At 36.0% G+C, this 19,195-nt stretch overlaps 1 protein-coding gene across 3 annotated transcripts in view; it reads right to left on the reverse strand.

The window, feature by feature from the left end:
- Positions 1–19,195, reverse strand: part of LOC119874467 (UDP-glucuronosyltransferase 2A1) — an 84,772-nt gene that overhangs the window by 38,479 nt on the left and 27,098 nt on the right. The window contains exons 1-2 of one of the 3 annotated variants that reach the window (XM_038556237.1): positions 9,842–9,963; positions 6,101–6,856 (exon numbers count right to left, since the gene is read on the reverse strand). In XM_038556237.1, coding sequence (XP_038412165.1) covers positions 6,101–6,818 — 718 coding nt within the window. In that variant the 5' untranslated portion in view covers positions 6,819–6,856; positions 9,842–9,963. Of the gene's footprint in view, positions 1–6,100; positions 6,857–9,841; positions 9,964–19,195 lie in introns of those variants that run through there. The other 2 variants (XM_038556238.1, XM_038556236.1) reach the window with 2 other exon arrangements.

The raw sequence follows: 19,195 nt of genomic DNA on the forward strand, positions 1-19,195 counted from the left end.
ATTTATTTTAAGAAATACAAACATATAAAATTCAAGATTATATCCATAAAAATGATCATCTCCATTTCCTGTCATTGAGTGGGAGCAAAAGAGTGACAAGGCTTTTGAAATTGCGCATGTCCCATAGCAAATTCATCTTGGATGTTATGTTAATGGCTGTCATCCCACTCAAGGGTCATTATGTAAAGAAGGATGCTACCAGAGGTGATTTGAAAGATTGTAACCAAACAATTAATTTACATTTAAAAAAAAATAGAGGAAGAAAGGAAGGTAGAAGGAAGCCAGAAAAAGATTGAGAAGAAAGAAAAAAAAAGTTCCAAACCAACATGCATTACTCTTCAGGGAAAGAACTCCAATATATTTTTTCTTCTTTAAAATGACTATTGGAAATCAACCATTTTGGAGATATACATTCACATTTGTTTCATTTCTAGCACTTTATCTTACATGAATTACCTGTGTTCAGTTCACATAAAGATCTGAATATTATAGTCATAATTTTTTTAAGATCTATTGTTTTTTTCTATTTAATATATTTACAGGAAAATCTGCTGTTATTATAGATGACATTAGTTCTTGGAGATTATTCACCTAATTATTCATGTCCAACAATACATTTTGTATTCATATAAATACAATATATAAGGATTATTCACTCAAAAAAAGCTATTTGTTTCTATACTTTCTGAAGGGTAAAATTGTTGGTAGCAATAGGTAATGTTTATGGATTATAAATATTTTACTGGTATTAAAATGCTACATTATTCTTTTTCTTAAATGTTCTTCAATCTTGGTGGGTTTTTTGTTGTTGTTAATATGTACATAAAAATAAAATTTACCTGGTTCAACTTTAAATAAATACATTTGAAATCCACGGAAGCCTTTTCTTACTTTCAGTTCAACATTGCATTTTAAGTTGCCTTGGGACCAGGTACTTATCCTCAGGCAACTGGCTGCAGGCAACAGCCACATGGAAACCTTTGCCTAAACAGCAAGTTACCTAGTGATAACATCAGCCAATTAAACTCCAGTTAGCAAACTTAGAAACTTAGTATAAGTAAGAAATAAAACAGTAGACATCAAAAGCTAAATCCACTAAGAGGAAGAGGACCGAAGAAAGTTTAAACCTAAAATATTCTGAGTAATTCATGAATTTGCCCCCAAAATTTTTAAAGGAGAGAAAAGTTTTTCTGGAAGGTTTGGTGTCAGACTTTCATTTGAAAACTATTTTCTTCTATTAGTCACTATATAATTTTATTTTAGCACTTGGTATTTCCCATTGGTGATAGTAGTTTTTCTTCACAAATTCACTGTAAATATTAAGAGATATAACATATGAAAGATTTATTACAGTGTCTAGCACATGGGAAGACATCAACAAATATTAACTGTAATTGCTATCATGATATTGAACCATGAGTTTCAACCAGATACCTTATGCTGAAATAAAAGAAGTAATTTAGACAATATAATATCTGATTCTTAGCAATTAGCAGAGATTAAGGACTCAGTCTGAGATTATTGCATTCCACTGCAGAAAAGTAATCTTACAGAAAGTTATCCTATTTATTTACTTAGGTGTGATAGTTTGAGACCTGAGTGGATATGGATTCATTGCAATGACTTGTTTAGAGCACTTAAACTAAAGTAAAAAAGAAAAGAAAAATCACTTCACATTGGAAAAAAGTGATTTTTATAAGCCAGTTCCATTTATCATTTTCATTTATCATTCTACATGTATGAAGGCTTACACAAAAATGAATTACTCTGTCATTTCAGTACTTTTGCTTCTTACCTGGTCTTTTGAATATGAGTGTTCATGTCTCTGGCATCAATAAGAATAACATCCGTAAAGACAAACTTTAAATAGTCATTTTAAGTCAAAAGAGTGTAATTTGTTTAGAAACATGATATTATCAAAATTGGAGAATAAGAACATTTTTAGAAATCTTCATTACATTCCCATGAACAAACTGTTAAGAAAGATTAGGATCATGTCTTATGACTGGGAAAATTGTGTGGTTTTATTACCAGTATTCACTTACAAGCACAATACAATGGAACATGTGATTCTGAGACTGCCAGCATGAGGAAGGTTTATCTGAGAATAATCTTACCAATTCTTATCTGAGAATAAGAAGCATTGTGATCATGATAATTATTTTTTGGAGATTGAGAACAGCCATTGATAAAAACAAATGTAATGAGATAAAAATGTAAACCTATATCATGACTAAGGTGTTCTCTATGTACACACCCCTTTATTTCATTAAGATGCTGCACTTATTCAGATGTCTCTGTTTACTACACATGTGAGTTGTTGCAGATCCTGACAACTTGATTGTTTCATAAAATGGCCATTTTTAAATTATTTTTCTCATTTTCTTTTTAAAGAATCTATTTATTTATTCATGAGAGACACACAGAGAGAGGCAGAGACAGAGGCAGCGGGAGAAGCAGGCTCCCTATGGGGAGCCCAATGACAGACTGGATCCCATGACCCCGGGATCATGCCCTGAGCCAAATGCAGACGCTCAACTCCTAAGCCGCCCAGGCATTCCTGTTTCTTCATTTTTAAGAACCAGTTTCAGCTCTACAATGTTGACCATTCACTTCCATCTTCATAGGATAGCTTATAATCAACATAGTAGCTATGTTCTTCTCTCTAAGTAACAGAACAGCTCAGTCTTCATTTATATCCCAGGAGATAAACATCTATCTTTGAATTTGGGGACTATTTAACATACTCAGAGGAGATGATGAGCCACTTGTAATTAATGCTTCTCTTAACAATACTCACCAAATAACCCACACTTACATGGCCAATTAATTCATGACAAAGAAGCCAAGAATGTGCAAGGGGGAAAGGACAGCCTCTTCAATAGGTGGAAAACTGGACAGCTACTTGCAGAACAATGAAACTAGATCACTTTCTTATACCATACACAAAAACTAACTGAAAATGGTTTAAAGACTTGATATAAGACCTGAAACCATAAGACTCCTTGAATAAAAAAACATAGGTGGTCAGCTCCATGACATCAGTCTTGACAATGGTTTTTTTTGGATTTGACACCAAAAGCAAAGGTAACAAAAGAAAAATAAACAAGTAAATAAAATAAAAAAGATTCTATACAGCAAAGGAAACCATCAACAAATGAAAAGGCAACCTACCTAATGGGAGAAAATATTTGTAAATCATATATCTGATAAGAGGTTAATACCAAAATATATAAAAAGTCATATAACTCAATAACAAAAAATGGATTAAAAAATGGCCAGAGGATATGAATAGTTATTTTGCCAAAGAAAACATGCAAATGACCAACAGGTACATGAATAAGGGCTCAACATCACCAATCATCAGGGAAATGCATATCAAAACCACAGTGAGATATTGGTTATTGTTAATAATGCTGCTATAAACATACGGGTGCATGCGTTCCTTTGAATCAGTACTTTTGTATCCTTTGGGTAAATACCTGGTAGCACATTTGCTGGGTCATAGGGTAGTTCTATTTTTAACATTCTGAGGAACATCCATACTGTTCTCGAATGGCTGCACCAGTCTCCATCCCACCAACAGTATAAGATGGTTCCCCTTTCTCCACATCCTCGCCAACATCTGTTGTTTCTTGTGTTGTTAATTACCTCATACCTGTTAGAATGGCTATTATCAAAAAAACAAGGTATAACAAGTGTTGGCAAGGATGTGGAAAAAAGGGATCCTTTGTGCACTGTTGATGGGAGTATAAATTGGTACAGTCACTATGGAAAACAGTATAGAGAATCCTAAAAAAAAGTTAACAATAGAATAACCATATGATCCAGTAATTCTACTTCTGGGTTATACCCAAAGGAAACAAAATCATTATTTCTAAGATATATCTAAGAGATATTCCTCACAGTATTATTTATTTATAATAGCTGAGACATGGAAACCACCTAGGTAACCATTGATGGATGAATGAATAAAGAAGCTGTGGCATAAATATCTACAATGGAATATTGAATTATTCAGCCATGAAAAAGAAGAGAATCCTGCCACTTATGATAATGTAAATGGACCCTGAGGGCATTACACTAAGTGAAATAAGTCAGAGAAAGACACTGTACAATCTCATTTATATATAGATTATAAAAAAAAAAAACACACACCAACTCATAGATACAGAGAACAGATTGACGGTTGCCAGAGGTGAGGGGTGGGAGAGTGAAATGGTTGAAGAGGGTCAAAGGCATAAATTTCCAGTTACAAAATAAATCCTGGGGATGCAATATATATAGCATAGTGACTATAGTTAATACTGTATTGTATATTTGACAGTTGCTAAAAGAGTAGCTCATAAAAGTTCTCATCACAAGAGGAAATAATTTATGTATGGTCACAAAGTGTTAATTAGACTTAATGTGGTGATCACTTTTTTATATATAATATGTAGAATCATTATGTTTTATAACTTAAACTAATATATGTCAATTATATCTCAATTTAAAAAAGAAAACAAAAATAAATAAATAAAAAAGAAAACATCTTAATCTCTTTCTCATGCCTCTTAACATGTCTTAACCAATTAGCCATTAGCTTTTATTAATTTCACATGATAAACAGCTAACACAAATTGAATGGTTTCTATCTCCTGGACACCATTGTAAAATCCTTTTATATGTTAACTAATTTAGTCCTCACAGTAGTCCTGTTAGAGATGGGGTGAATAAGTGTGGATATAAAGAGAATTAATTACTTTTCCATGGTCACATACTTGTAGGCGGAAGTTGTTTATCAAGAGCCTATGGTCTTGATTACCTTACTATGTAGTCTCATCTGCATTATTTTTCTCCATTTATAAGCTACTTCACTATTCCATGCTCTTATCACTTCTTTCCTAGAGTTATACAGAAGCCTATGGAAAATTTTCATTTAGGATATGGGAAGAAAGAACCTATGCAATAGATTTTCCTTAAGAGATAAAGATTGTAGAAAGAAGTTTATTTTTGCTTCTGCCTTGACGGATGTACAAACCTGAGAGTGGAGTATAAACTTGATCAGATATTGAGTCTACAATCTTTTCACTCCATGTCCATATCTGTCCAGATATTTTATGTAAGATGCAATTTTATACAATACAGCCCTTTAAACTTTTTCTGTTTAGTAGGTAAAAACTAAAATACTTGGCTTTGAAAATATTTATTGAATTAATTCATTATGGAAATCCTGACATTTCCATGTTTTTTCTCGTACCTCCCCACCTTGCACTTTGACCTTCATAAATAAAGAATCATCAGTAATGCCCAGCACACATATGCTATTTTGATATTCCACAACATTGGGCACAGGTATCCAAAGCATAAATTTGGATGTTGTCCTCAACTACATCTAATTCTATACTCATATTCAGACTTTCTTCCCCCTACTTATTTTGCAGGAAAATTCATATTCACTTTTGAAATTTTTTCTTGTGTATCAACTTCAACTCTAGTTTCTCAGAATATCATTCTCTCCTGTTACATACTGCCTATCTCCTTTAACTATCTCTGTTCTTCTTTACCCACATTATTCATACTGTAAACATTCCCTTTCTTGTATGACTTCTCTGCTTGACTGAAATTCTTGAAGCCAGGAACTTCATCTTAGTCTTTGTTGTAACCTCCCTACCTAAGGGAGTGCCTAGTAAACAATAGGAAATCTATGAACGATGATCAGAGATTATCTGTACGCATGTGTGTTTTTAAACACACGCACACAAACGCCTATATTAGTAATGGACTTATAGAAAGCTTAAACTCTTCCAGTTTTCTTTACACATCATTGAAATTTCTAGGCAATTTCTACTGCCAGTGTAATAATTAAATTAGAATTCAGTCCTGTTTTTAAACTGTCGCTGTATGTTATTCATAAAAGAACTAAGTTGGTATATATGAATCCACAAAATTAGAAAATGACACACTATAGTTACAAAGCATATTGTCTTTCATCTTCCTGTTCTCAAATGATACTAATAGATCAATATGTAGGGTTGAAAAATAATAGCCACAGGGAAATAAAGAGAAGATACAAAACTCTGTTCAAATTCAGATAATAATAAAAAAAATTACATACCCAAAGCTTTACTGTAGTAAGAATCCCATGATTTCCAAAGAGTGTCAAACATGTAGTCCTGTAGACTGTAGGAGATGAAATTTCTTACTCTGTCAGTGAAAGACATCTGGTCAGTGAGTTCTGATAATATAGCAGGAACATAGGAAGGAGGGAATGGTACCTTCCCACAATGCTTTTCCACTGTTGAAGCTGGAGAAAATCTTAAAGAGTACATAAATGGAACTCCCAGTTTTAAAGCCACTATATCACCACAAGGGAACACTGGATCTGATATTAGGACTTCAAATTTGCTTTTCTTCAGCTTGTCCATCAGCTTTTGGTTTTTGAGAACACCATCACAGATTTCTCTAGACAGCATGTGGAAGTTCTTAATGACTTTGGCCATTTCCTGATAGAATCTCCAAATGGTTGAAGGAGATGGCCTATTTTCCATCCATGTCAATACAAATTCCTTGATTATTCCTTCTACTCTTCCTTTGTCAAAGGGCACCTTATATATTTCAAATGTCAGAGATGGGTTAAAGGTCGGTGTGATGAAAAGTGCACCAGAGGCAACTAAGACAGTCACGTTATGCTCTTTTTTAATCAACTCATCTATAATTATCTTAATGTTCAGCCAATGACTACCCTCCATTGGCCAAATCAGAACATTCCCACCAAGGGTGATTCCTAGGAGACTAATCTTGAGAGACAGCAGCAGAATATTCTTATTTAACATGATGTGGCTTGATGTAGAAGATTGATGAGATCTGAAATCTGTTTTTCAAACAAAAAAGAAAGACAAATTATTTTTCAGTTTTGATTCAAAACAATTGATACCCTCAAGAGCATCCTTTCAACCAAATGATATTACTCATGGTAGCATCATATTTTATGGTAATTACAGGCTTGGGTAACATGTGTCTTATCTCTCAATTTGTTCCTTTAGCTTGGGTTATGATTGTTTTTTAAAGCTTGATCCTTCAAATCTTTCATTGCGTCTCATAATTGTGAAATTCTTACTATTGAATTCTTTGAAGCTACTGTATATCTCAAGTCTACCTTCAGGCCTGGGTACTGAAATATCAGATTGGGTCAGAACTTATTCAGAAATGTAGAGATGCCAAGGCTATAGATTTTCCAATATTTAATACATTTAATATAATATCATTAACAACAATTAAATATTATTATAGTAGTTACTATTTCTTAATAGATAGGATTATTACAAGGAGAATATTTACAAGAATGTGAAATACAAGCAAATAAAGGATGTGTAATGTTTGTTACTACTTTAATAATATGTTTAGGAATTTTTTTAATTTTTAAAAGGTTTTATTTATTCATTTGAGAGAGACAGCGAGGAAGAGGACAAATGTGAGGGAGAGGTAGAGGGAGAGTGAGAAGCAGACTCCCTGCTGAGCAGGGAGCCCAACTTGGGACTTGATTCCATGACCCAAGATCATGAACTGAGCAGAAGGCATATGCTTAACCATTGAGCAACCTAGGCACCCCATGTTTAGGAAAATATTTGTATTAAAAATCACTGAGAAAAGATTATAAGTAAATGAATGAATTGTGTACAAATATACATGCAAGAGATGGGTAACATTACTAATCAGTAGGAATTCTTTGAAGAGAATTACTAATTCAAACTTGCTTCTATGGAAAGTGTTGCTCAAAAGCTGCTGGTCTGTGTGCAGTATAACTACATTTAGACCAAACCTTTCATAATTGCTAGTATTTTTTTTTAAGATTTTATTTATTTATTCATGAGAGACACAGACAGAGGCAGAGACATGGGCAGAGGGAGAAGCAGGCTCTATGCAGGGAGCCCAATGCGGGACTCTATCCTGGGACTCCAGGATCACGCCCTAAGCCGAAGGCAGACGCTCAACCACTGAGCCACCCAGGAGTCCCTCATAATTGCTAGTATTAATTAAGCACTTCCTGTGTGTCAGACATTGTGCAAATGTTTTACATATGTTAATCTCATTTATTCTTCTCTAAAAAAAAAAACCCAATGAAGTAGAACCTATATTCTCACATCAAAGAAAGAACCATTGTTTAGAGAAGTTTAGTAATTGCCAAATTCATATAATAGAATAAGCTTTCAGGGTCTTTGGCTCCCAGAGCCTATTGTATTAATCACTAGGATAGATTGTCCTATCAGAGTGTACATTGCCCCTTCATCACTATAAGGAACCCATCCATATAAACCGTAAAGTGCCCCAAACATGCTGACACAATATAAAATGCACAATACCAATTTGTGTAACCCATCCTGGACAATGTAGGATAAATCATCCGAGTAAAATAATCTCTATTAAAATTGTGCATATGTGTGCATATGTTTGTGAATAAGCAGAAATGACTTTTTGTTTTAATCTGTTGAAATTAGAAATCTTATATATGTTTAGTGATATCTTTTCTAAACTCCCCGTTACTGAAGATAATCTATAGTGAAACACTGACTGCTCCTTTAAAACAACTGCTAACTTTTACAAAGTACTATTCAGAGTTTAGCAGACTAATCACACAGATCGTTGTGCGGATTTCAATGCATGCTTCTTTATACTAAGATTTTACAGTATGCAAAAAATTTCTGCCTGCTGCTGCCAACCTGATCGATAGTTACAAGATCCTTTAAAAACACTTGCTATGATTCACTAGAATGAACAACTGGTAAAAATTCACTGTCATTTTACTCATTTTATTCACTATCAGGGAATCAGATTCAGTTTTAAACAATTAAAATAGAGTCTTTATTCAGTTTATTTGTATTTCTATAGGCAGAGAACTGCCTGCTAAGTGAAAGATGAATCAAAGAGATAATTCTTATATCCATTTTATGCTCTCAATGAAGACAATTGCATATATAACTGTAATAAAAATCAGTATAGTATATTTGTGTCAGCATGCTAGCATGAGAAGAATTTAGATTATGATAATAAAAGATGTGCCTCAATTAATTGCACAAAAAGGGAACACACATGGTATTACATTACCAAAATTGATTATTGCCTTTACTACAGGATTTTCTTTATAGAAACTTTAAATATCCCTTTAAAAAAAAAGATTATTTTTTTATTTATTCAGAGAGAAAGAGAGAGAGAGAGAGAGAGGCAGAGACACAGGCAGAGAGAGAAGCAGGCTCCATGCAGGGACCCTGATGCAGGACTCTGGTCTCCAGGCTGCAGGTGGCGCTAAACCGCTGTGTCACCGGAGCTGCCCTAACTATCCCTTTTTTTTTTAATAAATAAATTTCACTTTGCATAAAACTTATTTGATATGAATTTAAAATACATAAATATAAAAAATCCATTATGCAACATTAAGAAAATAAAATAACCACCAAAGGATGAAATCTTCTTATACACATGCTATCTTAAAGACTAGCAGTCACTTGAGAGAATCATTTCTGCTTTTATGTATTCACTTTATGTGAAGGACCGATTCAACTGTCCACTGGTAGGAACTAAAAATAACAGACCTACCTTTAAGGAGGCCATTGAGCTTGCACTGGGATAAAACTTTCACTTGACTACTCTATAATACAGTTCCTTCAGTATCTATCAAATTATCTAAAGTATAACACCTAGATGGGAAAAATTCCCAAATTATTTAAAAATAGGACTGGAAACCTTTTTAAGTAGTAAAACCCACAACCTTGTAATAACTGATATTTCTTTCAGAAGAAAACATGAATCTAAATATACATTATTTACATATTGCTTGTCATAAGATTTTTAAATTTCTTACCTGAAGTTTTCAGTGAGAGCTTTAATAGCACTTGTTTGCTATTTGAAAGTTGAATTTAAGTATATCCTAGGTGGGTAAGCATAATGTGGTGAGAAATATGATCTTAAATAAGGAAGAGGTTGTACAGATTTGTTTACTCCTAAGGCATTCGATTTCTATTACATGACTAAGCAGATTAACCTTGAGTTAAAGTTGTTCCCTTCTATTGGTTTTCTGGCAACTATTTGCATTAAATATTGCCTTTGCTATTATGAACTCTGCAGCCCTTCACCTTCCCCCACCCAGACAAGGATGTCTGGATATATCTGAAATAATGATTGGTAATAATTAATAATCATTGATTATTATTAAGAAGTATGGTAAATACCCCTCATGCCCATGCAACATAGAATTATTATTATCAGTACTAATTATGAAAATATTTTTTAAATTGATTTTTTTTCTGATTTTTTCTGATGAGAGGGATTATGTTTATTCACAGGCTAGGAGCTACAACAGAACTGAATTGCTCTGTATAAGGAAGAAACATCTCAGAAAAATTCCAACATTTTTATTGATCTTTGTATTTATTTTTTTTTTAAAGGTACTAATTTATGTTGGTTCATAACCATCTCAGGAGCTTCCTTGGCATAATCTGAAATTGGCCCCTGTGTTCAGAGGGCAGGGAGAGAAGAAAGAGGCAGCCCACTTCAGGTTAGCAAGTGGCAGTTTTAATAAGCAAAGGAATTTACATATGAAGTATCCTTTGGGTGGCAGCAGTATGAATGGATCCTTGCACCCACCTGCAAAATCTTAAAAGTTTAGAAAGAGATTTTAACTGAGTTCAGTCACATATACTCTGTAGATTTTCCAATACCACATAATTATCTCAAAGCAACGTCCTTGGAACAGTAAGTGGAACCCACATTACAGGGGAGAGGATGAAGAGCCTTTGAGCGTTAAGTTCCAGCTCATAGGTCAACTGGCAGTCATACCTTTTCACTGACTTTCCCTAACATTCCATCCATCATGACTGGATCTTACAATCTCACATGACCCACTCTTCTGCAGTGGGCCCTGGGCAGGCAGCCAGGGGTTTCACTAGCATGGAGTTGCTCGTTTGGCAGCTGTTTGGCTGCACTGAAAGCAAATGCCATAGCTATGATATAAACACATGTAAGAGAAAACACAGATTAGAATAATAATTTCCAAAATCAGTGACAACTTTTTCTACAGAAACCCATGATCTGAACCATTGATTTATCAGTTACCTGAACCTGTGGGTCAGATCATTCAGGGCATTCATTTGTGTCCTCATGAAATTTAATAAATATAATACATTAGTAGGCTCATCTACCAGGCATGAACAAAGAACATTCTGTTTGGATAATGGCATAGCTGTCCTTGTGAGACAGTGATAATGTCTAAGGTAATTTTATTTTGGAGAGATTTTCTCATCAGAGACTTTTCGGTATTCAGTGAGGACAGGCTTTGTTGGCTATCCCTTAAGGCTTACTGGATGAATTTAGTAAAGGCTTCTGTGTGTGTTAAAATGTCCTCCAGGCCAATGGAGGGGGGAAAAGCAGCCAAATTATCATAGTGGTGAAAAAACAGAATGTTTCCGCACTGGTCCTGAGAACAGGGAAGTTGGCAGCTTTAGAAACTTGAGCTGGTTGTACATACAATACAGGTTGGCCAGGGGAGACAACACTGTCAGGCAGGAGAAGATGGACTGGGAGTAGGTATGCCAGATGAGAGCACCCATCTTCTTTCTTTTGATGGCACATGCTACATTCCAGGCATTGGGCATTTTAGCAGGTGCAGCTTGCAGTAGGATAATAGGATCCCAGTAGAGGTTGAGTAGATCCCCCTATCTCAGGAGGGGGAAGTAACACAACCATCTTGGTGGGATATTCCATTGTAAATTCCAGTAGACTTTCCCAAGTGGATGATGGGGTTTGGCTTCTCAGTAGCATACCCCACTGATCCACTGTGAGATTTGGGGCAGTCTGTTTCCCATGATTTCTATAACTTTACAGTATCAGACACTTTGGCAGGGGTCCCTGGTCTGGCACATAGAGCAACAGGCTCTGCTGGTTGATCATTCAAATGTATTAAAGCCTGGAACTGTATTTTAGTTTACCCAAAGTGGTTTTATCTGTTAACAATTTAACTTGCTGCTTTAATATTTCATTTTCATTTTCTTTTTTTTTTTAAGATTTTATTTATTTATTCATGAGACACAGAGAGAGAGAGAAAGAGAGAGAGAAAGAGAGAGGCAGAGACACAGGTAGAGGGAGAAGCAGGCTCCAGGCAGGGAGCCCGACATGGGACCTGATCTCGGGTCTCCAAGATCACGCCTCGGGCTGATGGTGGCACTAAATGGCTGAGCCACCCGGGCTGCCCTCATTTACCTTTTCTATCAACCCTGCTGAGTGTGGATTATAGTGAAGATAGAACCTCCATTTAAAGTCAATATGCTATTACCCACTCTTGCAAAATATGACCTCTGAAATGTGACCACCGATCACTATCCATATATGGTAGTCAGTTTCTCCGATCCCTAGTGGTGGCAGCCTGGTTTGCACGGTGGCAGGGGAAATCTTGGGTTAGGCCAGATACAAACCAAAACATATTTAGAACCTGCACTCAGAGGGAGAGGGCCAATATGATGAATTCGTCAAACCCTCACCAGCTGAACTAAAAACTAAAAAGGATGTCTTAGATTCTTTGGCAGTTGCCTTGGCTTTTGTTCAGAATACACAGGCTCTACTGCATTAGCTAAGTCCTTGAATCTCAAGGACAATATACAATCCTACTCAGGCACTCTGATGCCCCCAATCTGCTGTATCTATGGAAGGGTCAGTAGACTTGTACCTGAGCTAATGGATCATCTTCTGGACTGTCAGTGCCTTATGAGATGTGATGGGAAAAAAGTAAAGGCTGACTCAGGTTCCTGCAGACTCAAATGTCTTTTCACACATTTTTTCCCCCACAAAGGCTTGCTTATGATCATCCATGCTTCGATTTTCCATTGTCCAAGCCATAGGGCTAGTCCCTTTAGAACAGCCCAACTGTCAATGCAAAGAGTTAACAACTAAGCATCTGCCAGATTGCTCCGAGCTCAGCCCACTGCTGCTGCATCCATTGCTGTGTGAGAGGCTCTCGTTGGAGGAACACTCTGTACACTACAAAAAGCTATACAGTTCTATGGAAGTATATCAGGTTTCTGCCTCGTCCCTTGAACACAGCTAGACTAGCATCAAAACATTTTAAACAACTAAGAAATTGACTGAGGAGTCCAGCTGGGTAGGCAGCAGCACTCCTGAGAAGAGGTAGGACAGAAGCCCAGGAGTAGATGGTGCATAACATGGTGTGTAGATCTTCTGGGTCACACTGGGGGAGAATATTCCCCTTACTGGAGTACATTTGAAGAAAGGTATATTGCCTTTCCAAGGACAAGGGCCCTGGAGGGGCGCCACTGAGTGGGCATGCAACATGAGGCATGTGCAGAGGACAGATAGTCTGGTTGCAGCTTTTCGCTGTGCTTCACCATAGACTCCAGGCATCTGAGCAGACATGTGACTGCTTTTCTGGGAGAGAACCATGCCCAGCCCAGTACTGTGAGGCTTTCCTCCAGAGGAAGGGAGCAAGTTCATACCTTGCGGGGTCCTTTAAGATTTGGCATTTTGAATCCCAGCCACCAGACGGATATAAAACACAGGAAAACAGTGGCACCAGATGACGGCCTGGGCATGGACAGGTTGAGGGCAGAAATCTGACTGATTCTTGGGACATAGGAGGGGAGATTGTTCATTTTTCTGTGAGGGCCTCCTGAATAGTGGCAGCCTTGAGTTCCCATCCCCAGGGACAATAGGGTAGGGTGATGCCATCTTCTAACACTCCCCACAGTATAATTGGGCTTCAAAGAGAAACACAGCAGCTCCAGTGGAGGCTAGAGCTGATTACATCAGATGTCACCTCCCTGAATCCTACAGGAGCATCCTTACCAGGGCAGGTCCAACTGTGAGCCTGTACTGTGGGGCTCTCTCAAACAGGAGCAACACAACTCCCCCACCCCACCCCCTCCATGTACCAAGTCTACTGATCACAGAGTGTTCCAAAGCATCAGCTCCAGTTCTGGTAGAAATAGGACGAGGCTCTCCCCTCCCCACCTTTTTTTTCTTTTTTCTTTCTATCAGGCTTATAGTTTTTGTTCATTTGTTTGTTTGTTACCTTTGCCCATTTTTTGAATAAAGCTTCTTTTTCCTTCCTTTTTTTTTTTTTTTTTTTTTAATTTTTCTTTGGAATCAGGCTGACAGTTTTTTTGTTTATCTGTTTGTTTGCTTTTTTATTCTTTTTCCTTTTCTCTTTTTTTGGACAAGGTTTTTCCTATTTTTGTTTGTCTGTTTGTTTGTTTTAAATCAGGCTTAACAAACAAATCAAAGCACACCTCATTATGGTCCAAACACTCCCCAATGCAAGCAAGGAGGAACTCTGTAGGGTACTGACCTGTGGGAAAGAGCAGCCGAAACAAAATAGCAGAGTATATGCAGCATACACCAGAAACACTTTCTGAAGCACCAGGCCCTGGACAGTGTATGACCCTTTTTGATGTAACATTACTCTTAGGAGCAAGAAATATAGCAAGCTTTCATAACATGCAAAAAAGCAGAAACTTAGCCAAAATTACAAGATGGGGGAAATCTCCCCAAAAGAAAGATTGAGAAGAAATCACAGACTTGCTTAAAAGATATAAGCAATATATCTGAACAAGAATTTAGAAGTACAGTCATAAGAATACTAGCTGGAGTTGAAAAAGGCATAGAAGACACCAGAGAAACCCTTCCTGTAGATAAAAAGGCATAGAAACTGGTCAGACCAAAATAAAAAATGTTATAACTGAGATGCAAAACCGACTGAATGTAATCATAACAAGGATGGAAGATGTAGAAGAATGAATAGATGATCTAGAAAATAAAAGTATGGACAATAATGAAGCTGAAAAGAAGAGGGAAAGAAAGCTATTGAATCGTGAATATAGACTTAGGGAACTCAACAATTCCATAAAGTGTAATAATCCATATAAGAGTCCTGGAAGAAGAGCAGGAAAAAGGGGCAGAACAAATTATAGTTGAGAATCTCCCTAATTTGGGAAAGGAAACAGGCATTCAAGTCCAAGAAGCATAGAGAACTCCCCAGAAAATCAACAAAAACAACACCAAGACATATCATAGTGAAACTTGCAAACTACAAAGATAAAGAGAGAATCTGAAAGCAGCTAGGGACAAAAGATCTTTGACCTACAATGATCTTTGACAAAAAGATGGTTGACACATAAGGATAGCAGCACACCTGTCAACAGAAACTTGACAGGCCAGAGGAGGGTGCCAAGATATATTTAACATGCTAAATGGGAAAAATATAGAGCCAAGACTACTTTATCTAGAAAGGCTGTCTTTCAGAATATAGGAGAGATAAACAGTTTCAAGACAAGCAAAAACTAAAAGAGTTTATGAACACTAAACCAGCTCTGCAAGAAATATTAAAGAGGACCCTTTGAGTGGGAAAGAGGGACCAAAAGGAACAAAGACTAGAGAGGAACAGAGGCAATATACAGGAACAATGACTTTACAGTTAATACAATGGCACTAAATACTTATCAATCAATAGTGACTCTGAGTGTAAATGAATTAAATGTTCCAATCAAAAAGACATAGGGTGTCAGAATGGATAAAAGAGCAAGACCTATTGATACGCTGCTTATAAGAGACTCATTTTAGGCTCAAAGACACCTCCAGATTGAAAATGAGGGGATAGAGAACCATTTATCATGCTAACAGACATCAAAAGAAGGCTGGAGTATTCATACTTGCATCAGACAAATGAGATTTTAAGCCAGAGACTGTAATAAGAGATGAAGAAGGGCACTATATCATAATAAAAGGGTCTATCTAACAAGATTTAACAATCGTAAATATTTATACTCTCAACTTAGGAGCACCCAAATATATAAATCAATTAATAACAAACTTAAAGGAACTCATTGGTAATAATACAGTAATAGTAGGGGACTTTAACACTGCATTCCCAGGAATGGACAGATCACCTAAGCAAAAGAGCAACAGGAAACAATGGCTTTGAATTACACACTGGATCAGATGGACATTACAGACATATTCAGAACATTTCATCCTAAAGCAGCAGAATGCACATTCTTTTTTAATGTACTTGGAACATTCTCCAGAAGAGACTACACTCTGGGTCACAAATCAGGCTTCAAATGTTATAAAAAGATTGAGATAATATCATGCATATTTTCAGATCACAATGCCATGAAACTTGAAGTCAATCACAAGAAAAATTTGGAAAGACCACAAATACATGGAAGTTAAAGAACATCCTACTAAAGAAGGAATGGGTCAACCAGGAAATTAAGAAATCAAAAAAAAATACATGGAAGCAAATTAAAATGAAAAATCACAGTCCAAAACCTTTGGGGCGCAGCAAAGGCAATCCTAAGAGGGAAGTAGATAGCAATATAGGCCTTCTTCAAGAAGCAAAAAATGTCTCAAATACACAACCAACTCTGACACCTAAAGGAGCTAGAAAAGAAACATAAACAGAGCATAAAGCTAGTGGAAGAAGGAAATAACAAAGATTGGAGCAGAAATAAATGATCTAGAAACAAAAAAAGTAGAACAGATCAAATAAACTAAAAGATGGTTCTTTTCAAAAAAATAATAAAATTAATAAACCCTGAGCCAGACTTATCAACAAGAAAAGATGAAGGACCCAAATAAATAAAATCATGAATGAAAGAGGAGAGATCACACACAACAGTGCAGAAACACAATTACAAGAGAATATTATGAGCAATTATATGCCAACAAATTAGACAATCTAGAAGAAATAGATAAATTCCTAGAAAGATATTAACTACCAAAACTGAAACAGGAAGTACTAGAAAATCTGAACAGAACCAAAACAAGCAAAGAAATTGAATCAGTTATCAAAAATCTCCCAACAAATGAGAATCCAGAGCCAGATGGCTTCCCAGGGGAATTCTACCAAACATTTAAAGAAAAATTAATACCTATTTTCCTGAAACTGTTCCAAAAAATAGAAAGAGAAAGAAAACTTCAAACTCATTCTTTGAGCCCAGGATTACCTTGATTTCAAAACCAGACAAAGTCCCCACTAAAAAGGAGAATTACAGGCCAATATCCCAGATGAACATGGACACAAAACTAATCAAATCCAACAGTATATTAAAAAGATTATTGGGGATCCCTGGGTGGCTCAGGGGTTTGGTGCCTGCCTTTGGCCCAGGGCAAGATCCTAGAGTCCCGAATCGAGTCCTTTGTTGGGCTCCTGGCATGGAGCCTGCTTCTCTCTCCTGTGTCTCTGCCTCTCTCTCTCTCTCTTTCTCTCTCTGTCTATCATAAATAAATAAATAAATAAATAAATAAATAAATAAATAAATAAATCTTTTAAAAAAGATTATTCACAATAATCAAGTGTGATTTATTCCACAAATACAGCATCCTTTCTTAACAAAAGCTCTCAAGAAAGCAAGATAGAAAAAACATACCTCAACATCGTAAAGGCCATATACAAAAGACCCATGGTGAATACTGTCCTCAACAGGGAAAAACTGAGAGCTTTTAGTCTAGGATCAGGAACATGACTGGGATGTCCACTCTCATCACTGTCATTCAACATAGTACTGAAAGTCCTAGCCTCAGCAATCAGACAACAAAAAGAAATTAAAGGCATCCAAATTGGCAAGGAAAAAGTCAAACTTTCACTCTTCACAGATGACATGATACTCTATATAGAAAATCCAAGACTTTATCAAAAAATTGCTAGAACTAATATATGAATTCAGCAAAATTTCAGGCTAGAAAATGAACATGCAGAAATCTGTTGCATTTCTATACACCAATAATGAAACAGAAGAAATAGAAATCAAGGAATTGCTCTCATTTACAATTGCACCAAAACACATAAGAGACCTAGGAATAAACCTAACCAAAGAGATACAAGATCTGTTCTCTAAAAACCATAGAAAATTTATGAAAGAAATTGAAGACACGAAGAAATGAAAAAACATTCCATGCTCATGGATTGGAAGAACAAATATTGTGAAAATACCTATACTATCCAAAGCAATCTACACATTCAATGTAAACCCTATTAAAATACCACCAGCATTTTTCACAGAGCTAGAACAAACATTTCCAAAATTTGCATAGAACCAGAAAGGACCCTGAATAGCCAAAGTAATGTTGAAAAAGAAAACCAAAGCTGGAGGCATTATAATTCTGGACTTCAAGTTGTATTACAAAGTTGTAATCATCAAGACAGTATGGTGCTAGCACAAAACCAGACACATAGATCAATGGAACAGAAAAGAGAACCCAGAAATGGACCCTCAACTCTATGGTTAACTAATCTTTGACAAAGCAGGAAAGAATATCCAATGGAAAAAAAGATGGTCTCTTCAACAAATATTGTTGGGAAAATTGGGCAGCCATATGCAGAAGAATGAAACTGGACCATTTCCTTACACCATACACAAAAATAAATTCAAAATGGATGAAAGACCTAAATATGAGACAGGAAACTATCCCAGAGGAGAAAAAAGCAGCAAATTCTTTGTCCTCATCTGTAGCAAATTCTTCCTAGACATGTCTCCTGAGACAAGAGAGACAGAAGCAGAAATGAATTACTGAGACTTCATCTAGATTAAAAGCTTCTGCATAGTGAAGGAAACAACAAAACTAAAAGACACCTTACGGAATGGAAGACATTTGCAAATGACATATTGAATAAAGGGCTAATATCCAAAATCTATAAAGAACTCAACATACTCAACACCTAAAAAAGAAATAATCCCGTTAAGAAATGGGCAGAAGACATAAACAGACATTTCTCCAAAGAAGACCTAAGCATGGTCAACAAGCACAAGAAAAAAAATGCCCCACATCTCCTGCTATCAGAGAAATACAAATCAAAACCACAATGAGGTATCACTTTACACCAATTAGAATGGATTGAAGTATGACTTTACACAAATGAGAATGGCTAAAATTAACAAGACTGGAAACAACAAATATTGGTGAGAATGTGGAGAAAGGGTAGCCCTCTTGCACTGTTGGTGGGAGTGCAAGATGGTGTAGCCACTCTGGAAAATTGTGTGGAGGTTCCTCAAAGAGTTAAAAATAGAGCTACTCTAAGATCCACATTGGATTGTTTGTTTGTTTGTTTGTTTGTTTTTATCATAAAGTTTAATTATGGTTCAGAAAAAAATTGAGTGAATAACTTTCTCTGAAAAAATATACTGACTCTGTGTAGACTGCAGTTATTTTG

This window comes from Canis lupus, chromosome 13, assembly GCF_011100685.1.
Source record: "Canis lupus familiaris isolate Mischka breed German Shepherd chromosome 13, alternate assembly UU_Cfam_GSD_1.0, whole genome shotgun sequence".
NCBI lineage: Eukaryota > Metazoa > Chordata > Mammalia > Carnivora > Canidae > Canis > Canis lupus.